Source organism: Aptenodytes forsteri, unplaced genomic scaffold (assembly GCF_000699145.1).
Source record: "Aptenodytes forsteri isolate BGI_AS27 unplaced genomic scaffold, ASM69914v1 Scaffold159, whole genome shotgun sequence".
NCBI classification, from domain to species: Eukaryota; Metazoa; Chordata; class Aves; order Sphenisciformes; family Spheniscidae; genus Aptenodytes; species Aptenodytes forsteri.
Genome location: NW_008794747.1, coordinates 2,571,648 through 2,594,959, shown reverse-complemented (window position 1 = coordinate 2,594,959; position 23,312 = coordinate 2,571,648). Strand labels below are relative to the sequence as shown.

The window sequence follows — 23,312 nt, the reverse complement described above, 5'->3', positions numbered from 1 at the left end:
GAGGAGCCGCCGCGGGGAGGGTCTGCTCCCGGCGGGATGCGGGGGGGCGGCCGGGAGCAGCAAGGGACAGGGAAGGTGCAGGTGGATCGCGACCTTTGCGAGCAGGATTCAGGCGTGACAGCTCGGAAAGAAAAGCAACGCGCTGCTGTACCGGATTGCAAATGGCGCTAGGTCTACTCCAAAACTGAAATTCGCTCAGTGCGCCCCAATTTAGAAAACTTGCGCAAAGAGGGATGTTTATATGCCATGATCTGCGCTTTTACCCAGACATCAAACATTGTTTTCAGGGGACACTTAAGCCCTCCAGATTGGCACTGCCTTACAAACTACCACCAATGACTAGGTTAGCAGCTCTGAGGCTTTTCGCAGACGAGCGTGTAGGATAAAATTGAACGATAACCTTTTCTTAAAAGTAAGACTAATTAAACAAGTAAGAACTCTGGATGAGGCTATAAAGACATTAGTTTCTTGCCAGAGATATTTTCTCGTTAAGATTATAAAACCATAGGGGGGTTTTTTGTTTTGTTTTCCAAGATTTTAAGCTAAGTTTCAGAAAAAAAGAAGAGAGCACCAAACAGAGCAATTACTTGCCCGAGTAATTATGAAGAACATTAGTCACACTTGGGAGCTGGAGAGGTGCTTCTCCATGTGGGCAAGGCAAGTGAACAACATGTTACCATTTACCTGTTTCTTGTAGAGCTTAGGTGACTGTAACTGCAGTCACCAGGCCACGCTTTGGGAAGAGATCTCCAACAAACAGCCATGCATGAGAAATGCCAATTGTTTAACTTCTTAGCCCTGGATTTTTAGCCCCATCAAAAGTTGCTACGTGGGAAATCCCTGTTATTGGTCATGCCAGGAATAGAACTGGCTTGTGAACCTCCTTCCCTTTGCATAGCACAGAAAAAAAGGAAGGGGAAGAAACTACATGTGCTGGCTAACACCAGGCACTGTGGATTCCCAGGTGCCTGCCGGCTCAGCCTACAGCAGCCCTTGAGCTGCTCCGTCCAGTGCCCTGCCTGGGGCAGATGAACACTGGGGATCCTTTCCTGCCCGCTCTGTACAGTGGAGCTGGATACCACAGAGATCCTGTCCCCTAAATTATAGTCGTTACAACAGTACAAGGAAATAGCTGGTCACTTTCGCACATTGTTCCCAGCTCACAGAAGAGTTTGTGGAATGAGAACGGCATCATTAATTAATTGTTACTCCCAGCTATTCAACTCACCTTCCCCTTCCAAGGCGTCACTGTAAAGAACCAAGGTAGGAATTTCAAGAGATCCTTCTGATTGCAGGTTATTATGAGCGTTTTTCCCCAGCTGTTCCTTTCAGGGGGCGGGTTCAACATCCCCTAGGTACACATGTCCACGCACCAGTTCTCAGCACGGACCTTTCTCTAAGTACCACACAGCAGCAAGCGCCTCTCCAGCGGGGCTGGGCAAGTGTTTGCCAAGCTTTTGGAAAAGGAAAGCATTCATGGTTGAAAGCTAGTCCAGGAAGGACTTGGCAAACCTAGACCAAGAAGATGACTATGAAACCCACCACGTTCACAGAACACCTGGACTCAAATGCCCACACCCATTAACTCCCGGCTCAGCTGGAGAATACAGCTATGCTGGGGGATAGCTCCAAAACACAGCAAATCAAACTCACGCTGCTTTCTCACTATCTAATAAAGTGATTCTTTCATGCAAGGTCAGAGTGAACCACAGTTTAGAGCGATATTCTTGTATCTAAAGACAGCCTACCACCCACTATCAGGGCACTGGCAAAAATGCATGTATAAATAGATAGCGTTAGTTTCAGTTACATCAGGACGTAAGTTGGTTTATTAATAGTAACAACAACAAACTAATCCAATTAGACACCTGTACAATTAGGTTCAGGATGGAAACACTGAGGCAGTCATTCACTATATCACGATGGCTAAACTAAATAAAGATAATAAAGAAATGTTACAACTGTTTTGAAAAGGTGGCTTTATCCCTTTAATATCACCGCCAGGGCAAGGGAATCTGATATTATAACCTGAACACAATTTACGATTCATTACTGGGCCTCTGGCCACACCCGGCAGCTAATCTAGAATTTCACACACCTAATGAACTTCATACTTGAAATATGTGGTCTGTAAAATCTGATTTACACTGTTGTTAAAATAGTTACTGTTTGAAAGAAAATATATTTTAAAGTATGTATTTGTGCACAAAGTTTGTTGTTTGGGTTTTTTTTTTCCTGAAAAACCCAAACCCGGTCATTAATTTACCCCAAAGCATGTAAAACGTTCCCTACAGCGTAATTTCTAGTGCAGTATTTCTTTCAGCACCTCAGATTTACTCACTATGTTTCTTCAGGAGCGACTGCATTCAGTTATACAAAGGAGTAGAAAGCCCCCACAATGTAATTGCAGGTACTTTAGTCGGTAAGTTAACCTGACAAGTCAGTTCATGATGGAGTCCAGGGTCTATAATTAGTCCTTACCTGCCACCATCATAAAACCGCTGCATTAGGTCAGTCCTTGCCTGGGCCATACAAGAAGTACCTTGCAATCCCAGTTCATTCAAGCGTGTTACCTTTTTATTGGATGTTAACACCTGATATTTCCTCCAGGCTCTGGTTTTACTGAAGGCTTTGTGGCATTATGTTCTTCAGAGCTGGAATGGCAACAGGAGCTGAAAGAAAGAAGAGTGGCAACCCGTATAAATCACCGCCCTGCACGGTATCCTGACGGTGAAAGATCACAAAAGACTCCTAGGCTGTTGAAGGAAATAGCTGTCGTTCACATGTGAAATACAAGATGTTTCTTTCTGTTGAAGGCTATTTATGGTGAACGCTGCACCTGTAAAAATTAGTGCCACACTTCAGTAACGAGGACTCGCAAGAATTAAACTCGGACTGGAACAAAACCTGAGGATTGTGTGAGGGTGTGGATGAGCGTGACCTGACAGTTATACCAGCCGTGGATCTTCGAGCAAGATACCAACACAATGCACTTCTTTCCATCTGATTTTGGAAGGATTTTCTCCTTATGGGTTACTGTTGCAAATACTAATTTCACTTAGAAAATTTGTTTTCTGGATCATTTTTCCTTGTATATAGGAAAGATCAGAAATCAAAATCTGATCAGCAGGAGGCTTGAGACTTCCTAGAAGTAAAACTGGGCAGCTTTGAATCAAACTTTAGTCTATAGACAGCTGCCTGAGAAATTCTGGCACTAGTTTCGACCTAAAATGTAAACTGCCACTTTGGTTAATTTGTCTTGATCCAGCTGAAAGGCAGCAATACATCTTGACAAATAGATAAAAGGATACCAAAAGATGGGAAAAAGGCATACCTGGAGAAAGCAAGATAGATGAGGGGTTGATAACATCTAACATTGGTCTTTTAGAAATTTCTGTTTCATTTTACAGCCCAGCTGTCAGGGTGGAGAAGGTCCAAGTCCCTGTGCCACACTGCGCGTGATTGATAAATGCTTCTTTGGAGTAGCTCACAGCAGACAACGATAGTGTAGATCCTGTTTAAAACCAGTCTTCCCCTTCTCCAGGGATTTTACTTACCTCGGACACAGACAACCATAGATAAAGGGAAGAACCATTGTTAGTTTCCAGCTCACATTTTAGGCAAAAAAATTTCATTGCTCTTGTTTAATTTTATTCACCTTCAATGTTAAAATCACTTTTCTGTTTGTCATTGGGCTTGAAGTAATTGTTCCAGGCTAGAAGGAAGCCACGATGGCACACTAAATAATTAAAGCTACATTAATAAACAGCAGGATGTAACTGCTCCAGTTACATTTAAAAATGAAATTAAGAAAAGGATTTTATGTGCAAATCAAGTGATTCGTAACTACATCTCCATGCATAGGCAACGTGTACACACACATGGAAATCAGGCACAAGCGCTGAGAGGGCTGACACCCACGATGCTGCCCAGGGGGAATTTGGGAGGTGAACCTCGGCTGGGCAGGGTGGTGCTCGGGTTTCCCAAGCTAACCACCAGCGGAGCTCCAACAGGGAGAGCTCTCCTCGCTCGCACTGCAGGTTCATGCCAAGGAAGCCTTGGCAAGAGAGTGGTTAAAATGCTGGCAGCTCTTCACTAGGGCTCTGAAATGCCACAGCTCATGGTGTGCTGGTTGTCAAACATAAGGAGAACAGGATGGAGCCTAATAGAGGTGCAGCTGGAGAGCAAGAAACATTTCCAGCAACATCTCCAGGGCAAAAATCCTACCTCACAGGGGCCGAGAGGACTGCTGGCAGTGCCCCTGCCCTTGCAGCAAGATGACGAGCTGCTTCACCGTCTGCTGTGGTCCAGAGTTCCCTCCTCAAAGGACCTATCCTTTAACGCTTGGAACAAGATCAAAGCCAAAGGTAATAAAACACGGTAAGCGCAACCCATTTGAGCTCCCAGTTCCAAATCAGCACCCTGACCTGCCCAGGAGAGCTGATTCACATGCGGGACCTTCCTGTCCAGAGTGACAGCGATGGCTCTGCCTGTGCTGGTCCAGGACGGCGGTCACAGCAACGGCAGATGCAGGACACAGTGATTCACTGGAAACCACCGCGTTGGAGCAGGGATGCTGTCTGACAGAGGGAATGCCGATCCTTATAAATGTGCCTTTTATTCAAAACCTTAATCTCAAATTTGCAAAGGGTGCAGAGGAATTCTGCCTCCGCGGGCAGCATCCCTTGCCTTTCCCACAGGCCCAGCGCTGAGCGGCGTTTCTTTCCATGGCAGTTACACCATTGCTGCTGGAGCAGGTAACATGCTTCATCGACACCATTACATGGCGTTTTAACGGTATCACTGGCGAATGGTTTGTTATTTTAAATAGGAATCCCGATCAATAGCAATTTGCATCACTTTTTGACAGGTCACACGTTGGTGAAATCTGCCACTGTACAAAATGAATCCGAAGTGACATGTCCTAAAACCAGAAGAGCCAGCACAGGACAGATGCGTGTCTAACGGCACACAAATGTAACGCCTACAGCACAGCTACAACACAGCTTTTTTGGAGCAGATGTGAAACACATGAGTAAGTATGCTGTCTGATGAAATCTCAAGCGCAGGAGATACCTGCTTCCCACGTGCCCACCAAGATGTGTGCTCCGGGAGTACTTCTGAGCTAAGCAGAATTGTGCAGTACAATCAGTTCACCTCTACTCATGCTCTTAATTTATATTGTGGGTAATTCTACTTTTACCCTGGTAAACAAGTTTCTGGATATGGTTAAGCTACTCAGAGTGTACATTTAAAATAAAATCTGTTTCACATAAAAGGACAAATGAGAATGACTATTACCCCCATCTTTAATGCGCTAAATTCTTTTGCACAGATTGTTCTTGTTACTACTTCTTTCTGTGAGAGAATCTGAACGGCACACAATATTCCTCCTTACGTGCACAATTACAGCAAGCCAAGAGAGGGAGGCTTTAAAGTGGGAATGCAATGATTTTAAAGCCCTTTTTTGTAACCCACTCACTCAGTAACAGTTAGGTCTTAGGCCACAAAGGGAGGAACAGCGGCAGAGGGAAGGACGTTCTTCTGAAGGCCAGATCCTGCAAGATGCTGATCATCTATAACTTTAATTACAAGCAGCAAAAATTCAGAGATTCAGCATGTAACCTAGAGAGCCCCACACCACCCAGAGAGTTTTAAGGCCAGGAAATACCAGCTCGTGGCCCGAGGAAACCACAGCATCAGTTTTGACACTGATCTTAAATAGGTGCTGGACAGGACTTAGTGCTGCTAGTAACTGCTGTCACAGTCAGCAAAGTTCTTCCTTGCATTACCTTTTTGCAGTTGCAGCGATGCTATTTCTGCAGCCAACTGCTGCTCACACTCTCTGAAACTCACTGCTTTCACATGCAGTTGCAAAACATTTAGCACAGATGTAATTTGGATCTGCAGTTCCAGGTTTAAGATGGAAGAACCCAGCAAACTTTTTGGATTGGGGTTTATCAATACTCCATGAGGACAGTTTTTTTGAAGCCTGCAATCACATTCCTAACTTAAAAACAGACATCTGAATTCTCTGTGGAATAAGTAATCTTCCTATAGGATTGACTCCAATGTGTAAGGCGGGGAGAAAGTCTAACAATCAAAACAAGAATATTGTTCTGCACTCGATGCTCTGCCATGGACTTTGGGTATAGTTCGGAGACCGCAGGTTCCCTCTGCCCCCATCTCCTACCTGTGAAACGGGAACAGCAGCAGTTACCTTCCTCTAGTGAAGATTTATCATGACAACATTTAATGCCACGGTAACGCAACAGAGAAGAGGCAGAGTAGGTGCACAGCTGCCATGACTTGAGCCACCAGAAGGCAAAGACAGAGGGCATGTCGACAAGGTTTTCTTCTCTCCAAATGGTTTAAGGTAAAGGGAAGCTTCTGTACGTCCTCATACAACACGTAAGGCTCAGCGCCATAGTAAGATACCCAATTACCAGCCAGCACCTACCAATGTGTAAGGCGGGGAGAAAGTCTAACAATCAAAACAAGAATATTGTTCTGCACTCGATGCTCTGCCATGGACTTTGGGTATAGTTCGGAGACCGCAGGTTCCCTCTGCCCCCATCTCCTACCTGTGAAACGGGAACAGCAGCAGTTACCTTCCTCTAGTGAAGATTTATCATGACAACATTTAATGCCACGGTAACGCAACAGAGAAGAGGCAGAGTAGGTGCGCTGCTGCCATGACTTGAGCCACCAGAAGGCAAAAGAGGGCATGATGTCGACAAGGTTTTCTTCTCTCCAAATGGTTTAAGGTAAAGGGAAGCTTCTGTACGTCCTCATACAACACGTAAGGCTCAGCGCCATAGTAAGATACCCAATTACCAGCCAGCACCTATTCTTCCCCCCCCCCTTTTTTTTTTTTTTAAGAAAAAAGGAAAAGAAACACACTAGTGTATAATAAAACCACAATTTTTGTGTTGGGGGGAGAGGGTGGGGATAACCCCCCCCCCCCCTTTTTTTTTTTTTTAAGAAAAAAGGAAAAGAAACACACTAGTGTATAATAAAACCACAATTTGAAAAATAAAGGCCAGGCATTCTTTGGTAAAGCCCAGGCTGAAAACTTATCCCAAGATGCGTGATCTTCCAAAAATCTGCCAACCCCTGCAGTGTTCAAACTTCTTGTATGACCACAGCCACATGAAGAATGAAATTAAACCCCATGGAAATCTTTGACATTTCTACTATTATGCAATGTTTGGGTGAAAAAAAAAATTGCAGAAATTCTCCTTCCCTTTCCAGAGTGAGTTTAGAAAAACTATTTCTAGATTTTTTTAATTACACATTTCACCATTAAAAAGAAACCATCCATAAATTAAAAGAACCACTAACTAGGGCTTATGTAACCCATTTAGAGTGGGAAATTGGTAACACTTGGGAGTGAAGCCTGTTACTGTAATTTCTGGAGTCTACAGCATTCATTTGATGCATGCAAACATCAAAAAAATTATTTAATATTTGCATTAACTATTTTATACAAAAAAGTTAATAATGAAAAAGGTTAAGATGCTGGCATCTGTGTCCTATAGAATCTAAAAGAAGATCTTTAATAAATGTTTAATGATCTGAGGGATAGTTTATCACTGCTTTAATGAAATACTCTCCCAAGTTATAGATTTACTTTATCCATTTTTTTTTTTTTTTGGAGAGTGTTTATGGCTCTATTACATTTTTGGTAGAAAACTGTCGTACTGTGTTCTTAATTAATGTTACTGAAGTTTCCCCTGCAGAGAATATTCAATGTTAAACTCCTGCCTCTCCCTCCCGTTTCTGTCCCAGAAGTGGGGCAGCCAGCCCTCGACGTGGGACTGCTGTTGTGCCGAGCCAGTTACTTAATCAAACGTTCAAGTGAGGAGAACATTCCAAAAATAGCTGTTTCTAGTGCTATTGCATCATTGCTTTTCCAAGAGCAGTGTATATATGTTTCAACTGAAAGACTGTCTCCTAATTCACAGCAGTGGGTACCAGCAGGAACGACCACCTTCTCCCTAGTTGGGGTTGCACCAAAAATTGTGAGGACGATTTGACCAGAATCTTCCTGAATGAGCCGAGTGTCTTGAAACTGAATTTACAAATTACAGGGCTTGTTTAAAATCCTCGGGACAGTTGGGTACTCTGGGACTAACTGGTTGTAGAAAAGGCAGCAGCAAAGCGGCAGCCCGGGGCTGAAGTTCCACCTGGCGGTCACAGCAGCCAGGTCCTCTTGCCAGGGTGAGCCGGAGCGCTGGCAGGACGGCAGCGGGCCAGCAGCCTGCCCGTGCCCAGCTGCAGCCTCTGTGCTCCACGGAGCTAATCCACACCATTAGACTGCAGTGACGACTTGCAGAAAGCAATCTTGCAAGAAATCACTGATAAAGTGAAGGGCAGCAAAAGCTTACACCAATACTTATTAAAAAAAAAAAAAGAAAAATCAACAATCAACCCCCTCCCCCCAAAAACTCCCTCCTGTTAAGACTGTTAGAAAACTGTTTATAACAAAGAAATTACTGAAGCAGGTCCACACTGATCAGCAGAAAGTACTGACCATTTCTTGGATATGCATTTCCCACGCAGACAAGTTAAAGGGCCAAACAACTTAACCTATATACTTACAGTTCTGGCAAAACACATCTTGGACTGATCACGCCAGGACTAACTCAGGTGCATCATACACGGTGTATATGGATGAAGTAAAGAAGTTGCATAAAATTTATTTTTCCACCTTGTTTTACAACATTCCCCTTTTAAGTTTTTACACATCTGCAACATATAACTCCACAGAACAATAAATAATTGGCATTCATATTTCTCTTGAATCAAGAGTATTTACACATTGTTTAACTAGATGACAGGTACAAAACATTGGCATCACAGTAAATATCATTTTGACACCAGAACCCATTTCCCCAATTAAAAATTAAATTAACTTCACATTCATTCTTTAACAATTTTAACAATTAAAAATGTTCTCAAAGGCATGTAAGTACACAAGTTGTAGTAGGCAGTGGTAATGGACCATATTGGCAAAGCTGTAGAACCCCGGATTTCACGCAAATCAAAGAGTTTATTAATTATGAAATAACTGATCATAAATAAAAAAGAGCCCATTCGGCTCACGCTGAAGATTTTAGTGGGCACTGGACTGGCCCCAGCAACTGTGGAGATGAGTCAAACCCCATCCAAACAGTCGTGCGCAAAGAACTTGTGACGGTGAGCTGCATGCAAGAGTAGTTCACATACGTGGTTTAGAGCACCGCTTGTGCAAACCAAGGATTTATGATGCATCAGATGGTGCAGCAACTTTCTTCAAAAGATAAAGCCAAAAGACAAGCTTTAGGGATTCACACATCTAACTGTCTGGGGCTCCCTCACAAACTCAGCTCAACTATAGCAAAATTCTCCTCAGCAGTTGCAGAGGACGAGAGAGGCTGTCAGGGCATTTAATTGTGATAGTTCAGTAGACCACAGAAAACCAACGCCTTTGGTGCTGCTCAGTTTGGTCCAGCCACAGCTGTAGCTCTCAGCATGTAGTTCTCAATACCGAGGGGACACCAGGGATGTCGCTCATCGCTCCCCAGCCCAGTTCTGATCAGACCCTGCACAGATTTAAGCTGCTGCTGTTCAATAAAGAATGTTGCATTTCAGTTGCACTATGAGCTGAACAAAACAAATGTTTGCAAAGATAAACAGGACAAGCCCTACGGAGGAAACAAATACAGAGTTAAAGAAAAAAAATGAAGAGGGTTGCAACACACCTGCAATTACTGCAGAGATGCAAGAAGAGAACAGTGCATGTAACAAAACCTCCACGTTAACTAACCATTGCAGCAGCACAGCACGGAGCGTTGGCTTCCCTAGAACAGCCATGGGAAGCAAGAGCAGCACACTGTGAGACATACACCGCTACCCTACAGCATCACTTGGAGCACAGTCCCAAAGCACACAAGTTATATGAACTGCTACAGTACATAAACCAGAACAAAAAAAAGGAACAGGAAGAACACTAAGTAAGGCTACAAACAAGATACTACATAGAAGAAGAAAACAATGCTTCATTCCCAATAAGCACAAGTTATGAGCATACTAGAGGAAAAAGATTAAATTAAATTTCCAGCAGAGAATCCATTTATTCAAATGTACAGTAAGTATGAACATATGTATTAAACTTTGCTTTTAAAAACATTTTTTAAATAACTTAAGAGAAATAGATTGCAGACATAAAGTGCTAAACTTGAAAAATACAACAATCATTCCTCTTTCCTGCTGTTTGTTAGATGGCAGTTTTAATTTTCTGATTGCTTTTAAAAAAAATGCAGTGTATACCCAGACAGAAATTACTTCCTGGATTTACAACCTTGTGCAAAAAAAAACTAGCTGCAAAGGAATATAATTCGCACCCCAAAACACAGCTACAGATTACTATCAATTCCACTAAATATACGTTCCTTATTAAAGTTATGATTCAATAAATATCACCAAAATCACAATTCACTCCCTTTCTTGGTGTAAGCTAATATTTTGCAAATATGGTCCACTCAGTGTAAACTGTATTGACTTCAGGAAACAGTGAATTCTACCATATATACGTCTCAAATATTTACATATAGTAGCATGGCACTGTTATTCTTGCAGGACATTTAACTACTAATACACACTAGATAGGGACAGGGCTTCACAAAGATGTGTACAGCGATGGGTTTGCCAATGGACAAGAGGGACTTGACTTCTCAGTCAGAAGAAGTTGCCAAAAGAAATTCTTGTTTCTTCTGTTTAAATCTACTTAAATCAAACGCTGACTGGGGACTCCAGAACACCTGCATGGCCGACACTATCCAGGAGATGTAGCAAGTCACGATAAAGACAACATTAAGTATCTTTTTGGCAAAGTGGCATAAGTCACAAAAGGCTGTTAGCCCAACTCCCCCACAAATGGGCTGTTCAGGCACTGCTTTTCCTCCGTGAGACAAATCACTGAGAAGCGTCAGACTTCTAGGGCCTTTCCCAACATGAACATGCGTGTCAAACGGGCAGAAATATATATTATTATTATTAGGAAAAAAATTTAGAAGACCAGGAAAGAAAGGCAAATTTTCAAAATATTATGAAAAGGTGAATATTAAGAATTATCCTTCCTTAGTCAGTAGGACGTTTCTAAAGTTTGTTGCTATTTATCAGGACTTCAGACAAGAGTCTAACCAGAAGACTGGCACAAAAGAAAAAACAGTACGTTAGATTAAAGAGCATTTGCTGTTCTTATTCCTGAAGGATTTTGAAACATCAAGAGGGTTTACCCCACATGAAGTAATGACAAGGTCATATGGACTTGCACCTTCCACTCACCCCAAGCCACATGCATTATGAAGCACATCCAATTTTTCTTTAAATCTTCTGGAACTTGCTTCCCCTCCTCTTTGATATTTACTCACAGGAACTGAGAGCAAGGAAAGCAGGTCAGGTTGTGCAAAACATTCCCCGGAGCAATTACCACACATCAACCATGCAAGCCACGGCTATCTTAGATGTGAAAATTCAAGACGTACCACTATGGGTCAACACAGACTCCATCTCTTTTAAAGCAACACTCCGTTTTCCACTGATTTTCACACCAGACCTTTTAATGCAGCATTGTGCTGCCTGTGACAGTGGAATGCCAACAGAAGCTGGCAGTCCATTAAAGAGGTTCAGCATAGCACAGAGACGGACCAGGGAGCTTCTGCTCCTCACACCAGTGCGGCTGCCCTGACCCGGAAGGGCTGCCTTAAGAGAGCAGAAGGGAGCTCAGGCTCTGGGCTCTGCCGTTCCTGGTGCCTCCGCGCAGCCAACCAACAACGGCGCCAAGCAGTGCCAGCTCTGACGGTGGTTTTTATGATGTGGGAATGAGACAGCAAGCAACTAATTTAGCACAGACTAAACAGATGAGGATGGCTGCCACTAAAAGCTCATCCATGTTTGACGCATGGACCCAATGGTAAAAGGTTCCCGTAACTCTCTGTCATTCTCCTGAGCAGCCTAAGTATGTGTTGCTCTCCTCACGGTGTTATAATGTGGGCCAATGCTTACTATAAAAACAGAACTCATTAAGTTTTATAACAGTAAGTAAATTTGCTCTGCACACCAGCCTAACGCATTCATACGAACCCCACTCCTGCCTCTGTGATTCAAGTTTGGTTTTTAGAGCAAAGCAAGTGCAAGGTTCTCAAAAACTGCCTCTCTGCAGGGAGCGTGTCATGAGCAACATCCACCTAGGAGTGCCTCAGTTCATTTGCAGCTCATCTTCACAGTTTCACCCTAACAGGAAACAGATTTAGTGTAGCTGTGAGGAGTAGCAGCTCTGTGACCTTTCCTTTTAGTCTCCAAGGATTCAAGACACGTCTGCCACATTGTCTGCAGAACAGTACGAGTCTCTTCTCACGTTGTCGACACATTTCAAGTCTGATCAACTGCAAATTTCTTTTCCAAAGAGGATTTGCTTTAGTTTATATAATTTTCTCCTATACAAATAAATACAGAGTAAAGCTATTATATCACCAGCTCCTTTTAACAGGAAGCACAAAAGCTAAACAAAACTTAATTTCTTCAATTTTGGACTGTATTTCTCCGTATTTATCAATGGCTGGATACCTCCAAAATCACTAGGGTGACCACATTTCAACTGAAGGAAAGTCTCAAACACACTCAGATTCTCAAGTGTGTGTAGATCCGACATGCTGGAGCCCCATTATGGAAACAGCATGCCATAAATCAGGAATCAGCTGTCAGCAGTAGAGTGCATCACCTACGTTAAGGGATTTTCAAGATGTAAAAAGAATGTAACTACTTGAATCAAAAAGATAAATAATATAAAACAACATAACACAATGCAAGGAACAGCACAGATACTTAAAAAAGTAACTTAAATTTGTCAAATGTAAATTCCAAGGTCAGTTAGCAGCTTTCAGATACTTTTAACCATGCGTGAGAAACCCATCATCATCACAGTTACGTGCATTTGACCCCAGTTAAGTTGAACAAAAGTGACAAGAACTGGATGAACTAACAAGTGCCTCCACCCTCCAAAAAATTCCCTTTTATCGTTAGGTTTCTGTTCACAGCAGTTGTGAAGTCTTTTTTCAATAAAGCAGCATGTAATAGAGATTACCACATGATCCTTATGCAAATATCGGACGTATTCGTTATAGTAACGACTACATGATTTTGTCTCTCAGCTATGTGCAGTATTTGTCTCTGGTGTGCAAGAGCAGCAGCCCTAGGATGTCAGCTTCGAATAGCTTGGGGGAGAAAACCTTCGTCTCAGGTACTTCAGGACGTAGAGGGGAAGGCAGCTCACCAGAGTGATGACGGTGACTTTCCACAAGAACGACAAAGTTGCAATGAAGTAAACATCTGCAAAAAGAAAAGAGCACAGAGTCAATGAAGATGGGAAGCATGCTCTGGGAAGAGGTGTAGAAAAGCAATTCAATCTACCAACACTTCTTAAACAGCCTCACCTTCTCCACATGCAAGTTCAAAGCTCATACGATCCCTGGTTCCTCACTCTTCTGCCCTTCTCTTCCACAAAAGATGCAGCTTTCTGCACAGTACGTTTCAGTAAGGCATGCAACTCCTCACAGGCAAGTGCCCATACATACCCCATCTGAAACAGGGCTATCCATCTCCTGGCAATACTAAGCTTCCTTTAAATGGACTACTTGTCTTCTGACTCTGGAAGTTGCCCTCGGCTACTTTGCTGGTAGTCCAGCAAACGCATCTCTTGGCTCAGTTATAATACCTCAGAATCATTGCAAAAATAGCTGAAGCATCTTTCAAAATGGAGCTGGTATACTCATATGCAAGAGATCCAGATCTAGCCCATTGGGAAGTTATCCTCATTGTCTTCAGTTAGCAAAGAGTTTTATGGAAGAAGTAGTGACATCTTGTGGTTCCTGAACGAACACTGGCACAAACCCTACGGATCTGATATTTGCAACTAGACAGCTACCAGGGGAATCTGGAATTCCTCACTCTTTTTCCTTCAGCCAGGGAAAATAGTGGGCTCTTTTGGGGGCGGGGGGGGAACGGGACCAAAACAAACGAACAAAAAAAACCCCAAAAAGCCCCAAAACCCACAAGAGAAGGGCCCCAATGAAGCAGATAAAATAAGGTAAGTTTTAGGAGGCAGCTACTTCACCCAGTTAAAAGATGAAATCTTTCAACCCAACAACAGAGGCTAAAATTTTTAGTCTCAAGTTCAGTTCTCATATGGAAATAAAGACCACTATTACATGACAGCTGATGCGTGGTGGAGCTCTGAAAGTTAAGGATGAGATTCACCGAGCAGCACACAGTTTACTGACCACCTTTATCTCCTCTAGCATTTTGCTATGAGAAGGAACCATAAAATTTCAGGTGCCTTCAAATCAAATAGAGCTTATTCTGGTCAGAACCACTGTGATTGTAATTATGTTGGCTTCATCAACAGCCTTTAAACTCAATTCATGTCCTTACAGTCCTGTTATTATTCAGGTCATAAACCAACTGATTGGAGAAAATGCATTTAACCTTACCAATAAACTCATGTAAGAAGACCAGAGAAGCTATGTAGCAGGAGAGACTAAGCAGCTCAGCCACTATCATGAGCCAGTGCCACGTCTGGATTGTCAAAGCTACCATCAGTAACTCGGTGAGAATCAAGGACGTGAAGGAAATGGCGACAATGTGGACAAATTCAGATTCAAAAAGGAGGAGTGCTCCATACATGATGATGCTACCTGCAAAGGAATGGAACATTTGGGTATTTTATTCAAACACCAGTCTAAGCTCTAAAACCCACTGCTAAGTCTTGGAAAGGCTGAAACATAATCATGTCTTGAGACTATTTTTCATGAAACCTGATGAATGTAATGATAATGAATCAGTTACTATTTAGGAGACAGAACTGATGAGAAGACAGGGAAAAGTTACAGCAGAGGTGCCCAGACTTTTATAACAGTCTATCATATTCATAGACACATGGAGATAGGAAATTAATACACGCTATTTTGGCAACTGGAGATTTCTAACATCACGAAACTCTATCCTCCCAGAAAAGCAGTCGGTCACTACTCAGAAGCTAAAAGATATCAAATACTTCTAAAACCTACTGCATTGCCTCAGTGCCCAGATGGAAGCAAGCTGTTGAAAAGTTCAGTGGATACAAATTAGCCTCTCTTTGCACTACTTCGGCCAAGATCTCTCCCCTTTACACTTCCCCCTAAAAGCAGTACACATTAAAGCACTGGTAACGATGCATTGTTTTGTGCTCCTATTCTGGCTAGCCAAGGAATGCTCACAACGCCCCGCACAGCCACCTGCACAAATAACTCATGTTAGCAGCATGAGTAATCCGCACCAACATCCATCACACTAGGCTAGTTTCGGAAGGGAAAACCTGCAAGTGACTAGAGCTCGAGCCACAAAGTTCAAATCCAGCTGTGAACTTTCCAAAATTTAGGACTGCTCAAGTTTTTGGTCAGGCTCATCTCTGCTAGCAACTAGCCCAATTGTTTGGCCTGCTGTTTTCTAGTTATTTAGCACATCAGAAGTGAAGTCACTTTAACCAAATATTGTAACCAGATAGTGGTCTTAGCTCAAGAAGAAATCTTTCCCTCAATGCATCACCCTCTGGCTTTAGCTTTCCACCACTTGTGAGTTTTCTATAAATGCCTTGGCTTTGCCATCATATTTGTACAGCATCAGAAGACCATTATCCCTGTCGTAGGGTTCTACCATAATAGATTTCAGAAGATAATGCCAGGAGAGCTTTTATATTCTTGGTTTCACTCCCTCCTGAGGATGGTAATATCAAATTAAAACAGTAAGAATTAGCTGCTTATTTTGGCACATTTATTCTGACTCTTGTTGATAAAGGAGTTTTAGAAAACAAGAAATTTTGTCACAGAATCATATTGCCATTTTAGCTTTATAGCTCCACATTATTTACGTTTTCCATGATTCCCTGACTAGCACTTATAGAAAGTATTTGAGTTTGAGGTTACTTGATTAAAAAAAAAAAAGACAAACTGAAAGGAAAGACCTTCTTAGACATATACCCCAGTTACTACATCCACTTTTGGAAAATAGATGCATTGTAATTAAGGCATTTGCTTAACTGTTTCAGCAGCCTAATTAGAATGTATGGGATATGATCAAGCACCTGAGCTCTACTCTAGTCCTTCATTACAGATGGCTACGAAGTAACCAGAACTATTGCCACTTCTAATAGACAGGGTTTAGATAAAATACACAAAGCTACAGATTCTGTATTTTGCGTGCTGACTTAACAACCCGTATAATCCATAGGTTTGAAAACCTTTTTCAAAAGAAGGGAAGAGTCACAAACTCTGCTTTACAGATGGAGCAATTAAAGCACTGAAAGGAACTTGCACAAAATTACAAAGGATGGTCCCAATGGGAAGAGGCACAATGCTTTGAACTTCTACATCATTGCCTACAACAGGTTGACCAGTTGCTGCCAATATTTAGTTTTAGATAATTTCTTCTTTTGGTAACGCTGCCAACATTTTCCGAGACAAAAAAAAAATATTTATTCATTATCCTGAGGATGCATTGCTAAATTCAATTCATGCCTTACTTAACTTCCTGCAATACAAAAAATTAGATAGTCTGTACTCATTAAAACATCTAAAGGCACAAGGAGAAGTTAATTTCTTACCTTGATAGATGCTTATTAAGACCCATATTAAAAATGTTTTGTATGATAACGGTCGTCCCTGGGGTGGGGGGAAGAGAAAAAAAAAAAGTCAAAGCTCCATTGGGTTTTCTTTTATGAACACTCACTTACCAATCAACCCAGCAATTAATAAAAGAGAATTTGAAGGTGATTTAGAAAGAAAACAAAACAAATCAACCAACCCTGAGGTACTGTCTCTTTATTCTCATTTTTCATGATGCATGAAGGAGGCCTGGGACTGTGGAAGCTCACTGCTTGCACAGTACAGTACAATCTCTTCCTTACTGCACACACAATTAATTCAATGCAAAGATGTCTCATGAGTTTAGTCATTGTACTGTGAAATATAAGATGTGTGTATACACATATATGAATATATTAATATTATATTTCTAGACACATACACACAAATCACCATCATATTGAAGGCAGATAGGTTTTAAAAAAAAGCATCTCTAGCCAACACAGCTATACCAGTACAAAAAACCCCCTATGTTTAGACCAGGCCTAAGGATGGTTGGAGAATTAGTGGTTTATGACATAAGAGACAACATACAAGTGAAACCAGATGGAGACTTATTCAGGCTGTTGGAAAAACAGGCTTTGCTTCTGAGAGTATCTGTTTAACAGAAATCCTTGAGGGAAAGGATCTGTTGAAGACTCAGTCCACCCTTTCCTTCAATTAAGAAAGATGTTCCCAGTCTGCATAACCCAGTTATTCAAAAAATTTTCCAGGAAAAAAAAAAAAAAAAAAGAACCTAAGACAAGATTTACCTTCCTGATATCACTATCAAATAAAGTTTTCTTTGTCTAAGGAGAAGGACCTGACTTTCATGCTAAAGCTACAAAAATGGCACAGCAACCAAACCTTTAGGTCCCTTTAGATCATCCTCAAGGCAAATTTCTATTCACAAAACTATGTGATAACCTCCTCCCTCCATCAAATGAGCATATCACTTCCCTCCATCCCCTCTTCTGGCTTCAGGATAGTGCCAAATCCCCGACGATTTCTCTTTCCCCTTTATTTTGGAACAAATCGGTAATATTAAATCCTTAGAATTTCCCACAGAATGGAACTTCTATTTCCCCAGCCGTTTCTAATAAATTGCATTTCATGTAGCTTTCAGTAACAAACTGCCAGGAAATCTGGTTGTATCTGTTAATTCAAATTTGCCTTTAAAACAATTTTGCTTGAAAACGTATGATAAAGTTCTCTATCTACTGATAATATATGAGACTTTACACATTTAGAGAGTTTCAAATCAAGACAGGAATCTTGTCTTAAACCAAAACAGACAGGAGTCTCCCACACCTTAAGAAGATCTTTGTAGAGCTCTGGGTACAACATTGCAACTTCAGATTTAACATCCTTGTCCAGGACTAGAGAAAACACTGGAAACATCGTGTAAATTGTGGAGTACCTGGGAAGAAGGTAGAAGACCAGTAAATTATCTAAGGTGTAGATGAGCAAACAGAAATGCTAGCCTTCAGGAAGGAAATACAGTATTCTTGAAGTGCCAAATGACGTACATATTATAAAAACTTGCAAATGGAACACACCAGAGTTTTGCATGTAGGAAAAACCTGCAGGATTTGCTTTTTGAATGACTTTTGATTAGAAACACTCATACACAGATGATTGGTTCAAGTATTGCAACTGGTCTTACAGGGTTATTAATGGAGCCAAGGACAGACCTGTCCCCACCCCAAAGTTTGCTCTACAGTTCAGGCTTAATCCTGTTTGCATCAGAAGGCAATGGAGATGAATTTGCTGTTTGTTTTTTAATTATGTCCTCGAAAATCTATAAAGTCATGGGATTACAAGTGTAATCCCAGTATATTTTAGACAGGAACTGATTCCTCCTGTTAAAGAAGTTGGGTTGTCCCCCCTTTCTCCCACTGCTGCGCAGGCCCCAGAGCATGACGACTGTCCCTCTGCTTTTCACTAGGATGGAAGGAGTGCTTCCTGGAGGATGGCTTGCTTCTCGTGTTCTGAATGTGATAAACTGTCCTTTTGGAAAGGCTTCTAGAAGTACTTGTGCTGCCTCGGTGGCTTTGCTCAGTGCAGAGGAGCAGAAAGGGGACAAGGATCACATCCATCTTCTGAAGCAGTGTTGTGAAACATGCAGAGTGGAGATGTGCATGCCTTGCATGTTAATTAGCCCAAATCTATTCATTATGCACAGGTTTTCCAGACTATTAGTAAAAAGTGAGCTCCTACCCAATGATGAGGAAGCCTTGGTAGAGAGGAACTGAAGCAAAGTAAAATACTGATGAGAAAACAGCCTAGAAAAGAAAAGAAATAAGCTTTTCAGGCATTAGATACTGCAGTAAAAGTAACAGCTTAAAAATATACTCTGTTCAAACTGGAACGTACTTGCAGTGGGTTCTCCAAATTCCTGAAATGAAGACAGAAGAATGTAATATCAACCCTTTTTATTCCTACGCAAACCTTGGATGAAAGCTATGTTTAATAGCAAACACTGGAGAGCTGGACTTGGAAAACTTTTTATAATGTAGTTCCACAGAAAAGAACGTAAAGAGTTTTCTCCAAAGCCCACTGGTTTGATTAAAGCTGTCCAGATGTTGTGAAGGACAGGTGTGTACTTATTTATGCCTGGATGATGCCTTCACAATGTAAAGAGTTAACACTCACTAATACAAACTCTAAAGAGTTCAAGATTAATTTTTTTTTTGTCAGAAGTTATGGGTTTGTTTTCTGTTCTTGTTTTTAGCTGCAGCGTAAGCTAGACTGTCCCCTGAGTTTGAACCTTTTGTCTCTATGCATCCCTCTCCAACGTGTCTATTCTAAAAAGGGGAGAGGGCAGAACCAGCCTTCTCAAAAATATCAAGTATTTTATTTTAAAAAACTTAGTATTTTTAAGGAATATATCAGTACACTATGGCGTGGAAATGCAACTCCCAAAGAGTAACCTCTGTCCTTGACTGTAACTTTCACTCAAGTCACCACAGCTAAGAATGGAATTTGGCTCACGAACTCTTAAAATCTCTTTCAACTCTCCCTGCCAACTGGCAATTGCATTTTTGTTACACTGAGGCTCAGCACACATGAACAACCTAAATTTTGTGAATACCAAATCTGTTTCTAAGGTTCCCTTTGAAACAGAGAGGAACAGACCACCTCCACGTTGCTGCAGCAAGCTGCTGAGCACTTGGGAAGCTTAATACGTGCTTCAGCAGCCTTTGCAGCATGGCTCTTGCGAACACTCCACAGCATGCCAGACCGAGCTTTCGGTAACCTCATCAGGGTCTGAGCCAGGTCCTCCTCAGTTGCTTAACTTTGGTCTTGCTATTCGAAGGCCTTACTTAAAACACACCTGAACAGAAGTGCACGGACTCAGCGGAGACCGTCCTTAAGAGCAGTGCCCTGCTGCAGATTTTCAGTATTTCCTAGCATTACTAAATGACAGCAAAGACATGCTGCATCACAGCAGTGTTTTCTAAGGTAGAATACTGTTTGTCCAATTTTGGAGAAGTTGCTAATGTTTGTCCAATACCAGGAACTTTCTTAGGTGTTTTCATACCCAGGTAACAACCTCAAGTTCCAACCCGTGAAAATTTTCAGAAGAAATAGTTGCATCCAAAATGAAATGCAGAACCTTTACTTTTTGATTTTGCTTTTTTACCTCTCCATTGGAAAAGCCCTCATGACAGTTCATTTACCTGCATTGTACTGATGCACAAGCTCCTGTGGATTACAAACTGACTGAGAGCTGCAGACCGTTTGTAACTGTTCCTTCCATGCACCATTAGTAAACGACCCAGATGTTTAAACTGCGTGATAGAGAAATCGGCTGCAAGTGATGCCTGTTTTCCTTCCTGTGTACAATAGCAAGTAAAAGCATAGTGAGATCATTTCATTATTAGAAACAAAGAAATATCCTATCATTATTTAGTTATCACTGACAGAATTTCCAAGAAAATTTGCAATGCATTAGGTGGGGGAGAGTATTACCTCAGCACTTCTGCCTTCCACCGTGGCTTTTAAGCAAAGAGCAAAAATATGAGGAGAATTCCCATTTGAACCCTGGCCTCCAATTCTAAGCAACCCTCTGGATTATGATTCACAACACGCATGTTAACATGACACTCCTATCAAGTCAGTTTTGAACAGAAATTTTCAGTCTCAAAAGTTCACTCAATTTTAACGTTCTGGCTCACTGCAAGCAGAGTCTTTCCACTGCCGCCAAATCCAGTCTTCTTGCTCCAAACAGCTCCATATGCAGGAACCAGAGCTCTAACCCAGAGTTTGCTTTCTAAACTAATATAACCCGTTTTTAATTGTACATGTAGGGTGTATGTTATCAGAGTAATTACAACTCCAGCATTTGAAGCATCTACGCGTGATTAAAAACCCCAAAACTAACCACAGTGGTCCAAGTTCAGGGAATCTGCCAAGAACCAAATAATGAACTTGAACTCTGTTAAACAGTAGTCTCCCTTCCAGCCAAATTATTTTTCATGATAAGGCTACTGGTCTGATGATTATTCTTGTGGAAGCTTCTCACTTTCTTGCACGAATTTCTGAGGATTCATTTAAGAGGTAGTTGCAAACTAGCTTCTGAATTGCCATAGGAAGTCTTATTAAACATGAGGTAATCTCACCTTTCCTTCAACTCCAACACCGCAGTCAGCCTCCTGAATCATGCTAACATCATTCCCTCCATCACCTGCAGGTCAGAGCACAGACAAACGACATTGGTAGTTAAGCAACAGAGGCAACTTGCAACCCCACCAAATGCATCTGCACCGGACTGTAATACTAGAAGAAGCACTGAACCCTATCAACAAAAGCAGGATTTTAAATAGAAATTGGGAATTTAAATTCTTTAAGAAGTTTTTTTTATAGACGCACAGGAATTCAAGGCTACTGATCACTTTATCTGACTTGTAGGTGCACCATTATACCTACAATGCTGAAATAGAGCTCACAGGTTAACAATGGCACTTTATCTGATCATGTTCAAGCTTTGTTTTGCAAAGACACCACCCCAAATATTTCCGAGTAGTTTGTCACTGAAGTTTCCATATGCAAAATTTCATCTTATCAATCATCCCACAAAAACACTGTTCCCTAGCTCAGCATTTCCAGGTGTTATAAGATGACATGGGACCGTTCACTCAAAAGAAGAAAAAATAAAGACACCATCCTACATGGTCACTCCTCCCTAACTAGTCCCTTACCTACTGCACAGGTGAGTTTCCCGGTCCTTTCCTGGAGCAATCGCACGATCTGGGCCTTCTGCGTCGGAGCGCATCTGCAGCACACGACGGCAGGGCACTGGCAAGCCAGCTCCATGAACTCATACTCATAGTATTTCAGACACACCTAATTTACAGAGATAAGAAGTGTCACCTATGTTTGTGCTATGAAAGTTTCTTTTTTTAAAAAACAAAAATTCTAATTCAACCACAGCGTTTTGGGGCTGTTCCTGAACAGCCTGAGGAGTTTGGAGCCCACCTCCAGCGAGTCACCAGAAATAACAAGAGCGCAGTCGTGTTTCCGGCGGAAGGCATTCAGCTCTAGATGGGCTTCTCCACGGTTAGTCACCTGGGGAAAAAGATGGCAACTGAGGAAGGGTTTGCTTCATTGGGGTGAAAAAACAAAGTCTCAGAGGGAGCAAAAGTAATATGGACAGACACCACACCGAGTTATTCAGAGCACACAGTCAGATAAACAAAAGCTCAGGGGATAGAAAGCTGGGTGAAAAAGAATAAAAATATTCTGGGTCTACTGCTGGAAAACAGTTGTGATCTCAGCACCCCTCCTGTTGCAGAATCTGGGGTCCCGAACAAGTCTTGAGAGTGGGAAAGGTGGGTGTTACTCACTAGTCTGAATATATGGATGTCCTGTGTCCGTGTCACCAAATGTGCATTCTTGGCTGTACACGTGGCTGTCTCTAACTTATCCCCTGTCAGCATCCACACCTAAAATCCAAATATTTAATGTATTAAATACAAAACTTAACAACCATGTCTGCAGGACATCTAGAAGTACCACCTGCCAGTTCAGGCATATAAAAGGACTGTTAGAATATATATACAAATTATTTTTCTAAAAAAGCCCTATTTTAAAACATACAAGGAAATTCTCACAGATGAAAGAAAGCAAAACTTTTAAAGCGGCTGAAATGCAAACTACATTACAAACCATGTATAACATTTTTCACACCTGCAATATTTCAAGATTCTGCTGATAAACCCACAAAATGCAAGCTAAAGAATGTGTATGCGTGTGTTAATGTGTCCCACCCCAGCTATTTCTCGTGCGCTGAAATAAGCAGGCCTTGCTGCAGAAAGATCCCTCATGGCCCTGCCTGAAATGTGGATGATGCAACTGGGGTTAGCTCACTGCTGATGTGTGCGTCTGGAACAGACCAAGTTGGTTCTTTTTTTTTTTTTAGATTTTTTTTTTTTTAAATATACACTGCTCCTTTTATTTTGTGCTGGTGGGGGGGGCATTAGAAAGCAACGTCAGCAGCAATACTCGGCAGCAATACCCTGTTATAATCTGGCAGGGAATTTCCTCAACAGTGTAAATATATCAGAGTTTGTTTTGGTTTTTTGCCCTGGTGTTCTTATTCTTTCAAGA

General features: G+C 41.7%; 1 protein-coding gene across 1 annotated transcript in view; it reads right to left on the bottom strand.

Annotated features, from left to right (window-relative positions):
- Positions 1-13,237: 13,237 nt before the first annotated feature.
- ATP9A (ATPase phospholipid transporting 9A (putative)) overlaps positions 13,238-23,312 on the bottom strand; it is a 64,226-nt gene continuing 54,151 nt past the window's right edge. The window contains exons 21-30 of the mRNA XM_009274083.1: positions 22,550-22,648; positions 22,182-22,271; positions 21,905-22,049; positions 21,326-21,390; positions 20,384-20,539; positions 18,921-18,985; positions 18,012-18,120; positions 16,682-16,739; positions 14,535-14,738; positions 13,238-13,374 (exon numbers count right to left, since the gene is read on the bottom strand). Coding sequence (XP_009272358.1) covers positions 13,238-13,374; positions 14,535-14,738; positions 16,682-16,739; positions 18,012-18,120; positions 18,921-18,985; positions 20,384-20,539; positions 21,326-21,390; positions 21,905-22,049; positions 22,182-22,271; positions 22,550-22,648 — 1,128 coding nt within the window. The remainder of the gene's footprint in view (positions 13,375-14,534; positions 14,739-16,681; positions 16,740-18,011; positions 18,121-18,920; positions 18,986-20,383; positions 20,540-21,325; positions 21,391-21,904; positions 22,050-22,181; positions 22,272-22,549; positions 22,649-23,312) is intronic.